The sequence below is a fragment of the Rhagoletis pomonella genome, unplaced genomic scaffold (genome assembly GCF_013731165.1).
Source record: "Rhagoletis pomonella isolate Grant_MI unplaced genomic scaffold, Rhpom_1.0 Rhpom_scaffold_00007, whole genome shotgun sequence".
In the NCBI taxonomy this organism is placed as follows: Eukaryota; Metazoa; Arthropoda; class Insecta; order Diptera; family Tephritidae; genus Rhagoletis; species Rhagoletis pomonella.
In genome coordinates this window covers 11,646,090-11,652,989 of record NW_023458561.1, presented here as the reverse complement: position 1 = coordinate 11,652,989, position 6,900 = coordinate 11,646,090, and the positions used below count along the sequence as shown (strand labels likewise).

The 6,900-nt window shown below is 35.2% G+C and overlaps 1 protein-coding gene across 2 annotated transcripts; it reads left to right on the top strand.

The window, feature by feature from the left end:
• Positions 1 to 3,515: 3,515 nt before the first annotated feature.
• On the top strand, positions 3,516 to 5,248 carry LOC118742325. 2 transcript variants are annotated; one of them, XM_036474315.1, is made up of 4 exons: positions 3,516 to 3,634; positions 3,694 to 3,987; positions 4,050 to 4,158; positions 4,216 to 5,246. In XM_036474315.1, the coding sequence occupies exons 1-4, from the start codon at positions 3,535 to 3,537 to the stop codon at positions 4,247 to 4,249; spliced, it is 537 nt and encodes a 178-aa protein (XP_036330208.1). In that variant the 5' UTR covers positions 3,516 to 3,534; the 3' UTR covers positions 4,250 to 5,246. The 2 variants fall into 2 exon arrangements, with proteins under 2 accessions (XP_036330208.1, XP_036330207.1); XM_036474314.1 differs by lacking the exons at positions 3,516 to 3,634; positions 3,694 to 3,987 and having other exon boundaries at positions 3,998 to 4,158; positions 4,216 to 5,248.
• The last annotated feature ends 1,652 nt before the right edge of the window (positions 5,249 to 6,900 follow it).

Here is a 6,900-nt window from a genome sequence, read left to right as displayed (position 1 = left end):
ACTCGTTGACAAAATAATGTCAGCAAATGGAACAGCTATGACAGTAAGTTGCGTTGGCAAAACATCACTGAATATCAACGGGCAAGAAATTGTAGTTAACGAAATTCTACACGTGCCCGATTTATCAGTAAACCTTCTGTCAGCTGCAAAAATAGTGAGTCAGGGGAATGTAATAAAATTCGATGCAACAGGCTGTACAATACTTAACAAAAACAAAGAAGTAATTGTACAGTGCAAAGCGGAAAATGGTGTTTACAAACTGAAGGGAATCCAAGCAAAATGCTTGTTATCAAAACAAACAAATAACAACGCAATGCTATGGCACAGGCGACTTGGACACATAAATTTTCAAAGTTTAAAGAAAATGCGTGACGGCGCTGTTTCTGGTATTGATTTCAATGACGACGATCATGAAATAAAAAATTGTCAGATATGTCCCAAAGGCAAACAAACAAGAATTCCGTTTAAACAAAGTAACTCAAAAACAACAAAGCTACTCGAACTAATACATTCTGATCTATGTGGACCTATGGAAACGCAATCTATAGGACACGCCAAATATGTATTAACATTCATAGATGATTTCTCCCGAAAATTATTCGTTTACTTTCTCAAGTCAAAATCAGAAGTTTTCAATAACTTTAAAAATTTCAAAACATACATTGAACGCCAAACTGGATCTAAAATCAAAACAATACGGACGGACAATGGTGGTGAATATTGTTCAACTGAATTCGACAAATACTGTAAAGAGAATGGTATCAAGCATCAATTAAGTAATGCATATACTCATTGAGCATTTGAGAAGTGAAGAACAAAAGCGTGTACAAACGAAAAAATATAACAACAATGCCCATTGTTAATATGTTGGAGTAGTTTTGTGCTACTCTGATGTAATGCAGGGATGGAGTATATGGTCCTGACCTAGGACATCGCAATGTTAATTGAACCATATTTTTTATATGAATTGTGGTTAATTTTGGAGTACTCTTTGGTCCTTAGGGAGTACTCTTTACACGCATGCATGGAGTAGTCGCGATTTTTGCAGGGTCACTCCTGAGGAAGGCACGGGGTTGTGTGCTGCTATTTAATGGCCTTCCTCAAACTTTTTCTTAGATATCAGGGTTGTGTGCTGCATTATTATTAGATAAATAAATTTAAGCATTTGACAAATCGTGATTTTATTAAAAGAAAATTATAAATGGTGTTGAAAAACCAAACAAACGCTCGTGCAAAAGCTCTATTTTTGTGTCTTGTTAAAATTTATACATGGCGTATTGATGGTAATACAAGCAATGTATTCTTTTGTGGATTTTATGTTACTTGAGAATTTAGACAACGTGCGAGCTGCCAGGTTCTGTTATCAATATAATTAACACAAGCTTTTTCGCGTAGTTGCCTTTCAATAAATAGAATAAACAAATATTCGCAAATAAATTGGATTTATTTTATAACTGACAACTAACGTACGCTTTTTGTTCTTTTCTCCATTTTGATTTTGACTCTATTACCGCCAACAACTTTATGTGTATGCATATTTACAAGCTGTCAAAATTTTGCGTAGTCACAGGAGCTAGGTAAAAACTATGGCATTCTAATTCACAAGGAGAAATCTCAAAATTTTTGTTTGGTATTTCCAAATTTTCTCTTTTTTATCAGTGGCAGCGCTCCGAGCGTTGAGATAGTAATTTGATGTCAATTAGTAGAAAAGTTCCATGATGTATACCATTTTATGTGGAATTATTCAATAAATTTCGTTTTACAATATACTTTTTGAAACTATTTGAAGGTAATTATTTTTTGTTTGTTAAAAGCAACCCTGCGTGCTTGGAAGGCGTGTGTACCAATAATTTCATCCCTAGCATATTCATCCCCGAGGAAGGCAGCCGCCAAATTCACCGAATGTTGTTTACTGGTTATATTGTAGTTAATTTACTATTAATCTCCAGTTTGTTTACTTTATTGTTTGCTGACTATGGTTGCCGAATGGCATTTTTGTTTGTACCATAATTGTCCTTTAAATATACCTTTTAATATACCAATATGCAGCTGGAATTTTGCTGGTCGAAATTATCAGTTTTGGTAGGTTGATTGTTGAAATTAGAATTTTATAATTTTAAAAGTACATTTGTAGATATCTACTAATTTTTTTTTTAATCAAGGACGGGTGTTTGAAGGATATTCTCTTATTTTTGAATGGGTCATGATGTGGTATCACAAATAATTTAGAGAAAAATATTTCATTCATTCCGATATAATTAATTAGTATTTTAAAATGGTTAATCGACTCCAAATGTATGCAATTCTATAAAATGCAAAATCGGGGAAAATGTACCAAGCAGAAAATATTTAAATTGCCAAATGACCCACCAGTGGCAACTGTGGAAGTGATCAGCTGTTTCGAAGGCTGTAAGTTTTTGCAAATTTTGGGTTCTCGTAATTCTGTGGATATTTTGTCTCTTTGAGAGCGAATGCTGCTAAATTCCCAGATTTCTGCTGGATAATTTTGTCCCAATACGAGTACACACCTATTATCTGAGAAATCCTATGCAAATCGATGTATCGATGTATGCCCTTTGATGCATCGAAAAATATCGATGCACATTTCGATGCATCAAATCAAAGAAAAACATCGATGTATTTTTGCCACCTCTTACTTGCTACAAAAACCCCGCCCAACACGGTTAATATCTCAGGGCCGGTTACTCAATGTCTGGTTAACACTAATCTGCGGTTAAACATCGTTATCGACGTTACCGACTCCCTGTTATATGCATGCAGTCGAAGACGTCGATAACGATGTTTAACCGCAGATTAGTGTTAAACAGACATTGAGTAATCGGCCCTCAGTCGTTGTCGCCAAGCTTCACTAAGGGGCGGTTGTTCAATGTCTGATTAGCACTAATTGGAGGTAGAAGTTCCGGTTAAATACAACGACTGCTTTATCGATCACATGTTATGTGCATGATGTCGAAATCGTCGATAGTATAATGGTGATGATAACCAGACATTGGACAACCGGCCCTTGTTCAGACCCATGTGGCCCATGGATGTTCAGACACGAAAACTTTTGCTGCGGAAACTCGCAGTTTGTAGGGGAGAGAGCGACGAGGAAAGGGGACGGGTACCGAATCGCCCGTACTCGGGAAACACGCTTTGTACTCTCGTTCGTCTGAGTTATTTCAAGTTGACGGTTCACAGCTGACAACAACAATTGCGTACAAAACAGTTTCTGTGTGTGAATGCAAGGGGCAACACCAAAGGAGAAATCGCCGATAATAAGCAACTCTAGTTTCCGTGTTTGAACGCAGACTAACGGAAGCACAGTATATACAGTAAAAAGTCGCCTTTCAGACACGTCAAGTCTTGCTTTCAAGTCTGCTCGTTCGTAGGCGAAGGAGGTGAGAAGAGAGGGGAAGAGTACAGATACCTCCGTACCGTCAATTCGTTTAAAGTTTTCTTGTCTCTTTTGATCTTTTCGTTGCTTCCCATTTAACATTTGACATTTGGAATTTGACACTGAAGGCGGCATAAATGCAAAAAATGGAATACCAAAAAGAAATTATTTTAAGAGAAATCTTGGACGTTACCACCAAATTTATTGAACAAGATAGCGATGAAGAATTTGTTTATGGTAAGAGATTGAACTTAAACTTAATACAAACGCATGTACTAATTATTTTTATGAAAAAGGCTTACTTGATTTGTGCGAAAAAGCTACTGCACTACCGGGAAGAATACGAAAACGTATGTGGGTAAAGGAGTGGAGAGCTGAGAAGAATAATCGAGGCTCTTTTGTGTTCCTAACCAAGAAACTTCTCACTTCAGATTCTGGGGGTTTCAAAAATTATTTAAGGCTGAACCAAAGTCAATTTGACATTTTACGAGATCTGGTTAAACCAGAAATCAAGCGGCGTAGTTCGCTGAGAAGAGAAACTATTTCTGCAGCGGAGAAGTTGGCCGTGACGTTGAGATTTCTTGCCACTGGTATGTTCTGTAATCGCAGGAAAATCACAGTGTAGTGCATTAAACAAATATATTTATTTTAGGTGAAACGTTTATAAGTTTAAATTACCAAACACGTTTGTCAACGTCCTTTATTAGCGAGACCATACCCGAAATGTGCAAAATATTATTTGAAAAATGGAACACCTGCATGTACGTAAATTTGTTAGCCTTTTCTAAACATAAATTGTATAAGTTTATTATTTAAAGATGCCAAGCAACTTTGCGGAATGGGAAGCTATAGCGAAAGAATTCGCCATAAAGTGGCAATTTCCAAATTGTTTAGGCGCCTTGGACGGCAAGCACATCAACTTTCGGCCGCTGCGGAAGGACGGTGCATTTTATCGTAACTACAAGGGCACTAATAGTGTAATTCTATTGGCCTTAGTTGATGCCAATTGCCGTATGGTATTTGTGGATGTAGGGAATAATGGGCGTGCGAATGATGCTGGTGTGCTACAACAGAGTCGCCTTAAAGAAATTTTAGAAAAAAAACATTTGCCAAAAAGCTCTTTGATTGGAAGGGGACGGAATGTTCCCTATGTTGTTGTAGAGGACGACGCTTTTCCGCTACAAAAGCACATAATGAAGCCATATCCGTATCACACGAAAAATAAAAAGAAACAAATATTTAATTTACGGCTCTCTCGAGCTAGGCATGTTGTTGAGCATGCGTTTGGAACCCTAAGCAATAGATTTCGAGTTTTTTTAACCACAATGAACCTAAAAGTTGACACCGTAGAAAAAGTCACATTGGCTTGTATCGCAATTCATAATTTTCTTTTACAAACCGATAATACATATATCAACACGCCCCTAGAAACTGCAAGTATTAGCAATAACCCAGAAGTTTATACAGATGTACCATATAATCCACGAAAAGGCGAAGCTGAACACATAAGGCAAGAGTTCACAGAATATTTTAACGAAGAAGGCAAATTATAAATTAAAAAGTATAATTTATAAGCTCATATTAATATGTTGTTCCTACCCTATAATACAAATATTACTAAAAAAAAGGTCAAACTTTCGTAAAAATTTCTAGCTTTTTTAATAAGATTTTCCTTTAAAGATTCTGAGTATGCAGTTTTGTAGCCCATTAATTTTTTTTATAAAAAATTCCAACACTGAAGTATCTACAACTTATGGCATTTTTTTGGCCCTTTTTTGTTTGGTAATGGTATTGCTTATTTTCTTCCATATAAAAAAATGAAAATGCGACTGTAGATGAGTCCGCCGAAAATTCGTATTTCTTTTAGTTTCTAGATGGTAAGCAATCTATGTATGAGTTTTTAATGAAATATCTTTAAATAAAGGGTTATAAAAACGTTTATAAAAAGCTTTATTTTGAAAATTTTTAGTAAGTTTATATTCATACGCTTATAAACAAATTTTTTAACCTTTATTATAAGTTTACACTTTTACGCTTATTAAAAGCTTTCTTTTCAGCATATATTGTAAGTTTATATTTCTACGCTTATAACCAAGGCTCCTTTTCGATTATATTACGCTTACTTTCAAGCGTTTTATAAACAAAAAATCAACGTTTTGTAAGTTTAATGTTTCTAATACAAAACTTTAATAAGACTTTCTGTAAGTTTAATTTGCTTGTTGGGTAGAAACAAGAGAATTACATAACATAAACACAAACAAAAAATTTAAAATTCAGTTCATTTTATAACTTAAAAAAAGGTTACTTAGTCATTGTACTTTGTACTTTATCAGATTTTAAAACTTTAAAGCCACATTTAAAAATGTCTAAGAGCCACCGCACACCACAGACTTTATCAGCCGCCGATTTAGTTGGGCTCGCTTCAAATAAATGAAGATGTATGGAAGTGCGAACGCTACACCAACTTAATCGCGCCCGACTAAGTAGTTGGGCTGCAATGGAAACACTAGCGAGCCCAACTAAATCGGCGGTCTGTGGTGTGGGATGGCTCTTAAATGATTTTGTCGGTGGATGGCGATTTTTTTAAATATCAAAATCTTCATCGCTGAAAATGTTGAAAATACTTATGTATTTAAATATGTATTTGTATTTGTATATGTGCATATAAAATGCACTCATAAGCTTATTATACTTTATTTACCAGCTTCGCATAATTGTAATACTTATAAGCATATTCTTGATACATTAAACAGTCAGTCCACTCATAAACCTCAAACCGTCGTGTTCTTTATTCTCTCTCTACATGGTAGCAGAGCAAGGTTGCTGCTGTAGTGTCGGGTGTCGGAATTAAATAAATAAAATAAAAATCAAAAGTGCAAAATCTGCTGTAATAATAAAAATAAAATAACGCTTCAAGTAAAGACTTTGAATTAATATACATATACATATATATAAAATTATGGAAAAGGGTTTTGAAGTAGAGAAACTCAAAGGCCAGGAAAATTTCCACAACTGGTGTTTCGCAATAAAAAATATATTAGCATTCAAAGGTCTGCATAAGTGTATAACCGATCCTGTCACAGAAACAAACGCTGAGAAATTAACTAATTGCAAAGCCCTGTTAGCTCTAAGCGTAGCGCCATCGCTGTACGTTCACATATCCAGATGTGAAACAGCGCTAGAAATATGGCAGAAACTAAAAAATCTGTATGAGGACAAAGGCTTAACAAGAAAAATTGGGTTATTAAGAGGCCCGATCTCTTGCAGATTAGAAGACTGCGAGAACATGCAATCATACATTGATAGAATTAAAGATAATTCTAATAAATTAAATGAAATTGGTTTTGAGATAAATGAGGATTGGCTGACGGCGATAGTATTGGCTGGTTTAACTGATGCATATAAACCATTTATAATGGGAATTGAAGCATCAGACTCACAAATAAAATCAGAAACAATAATCGCTAAACTGTTGGACTCTGATACCAACACAACCACAAAAA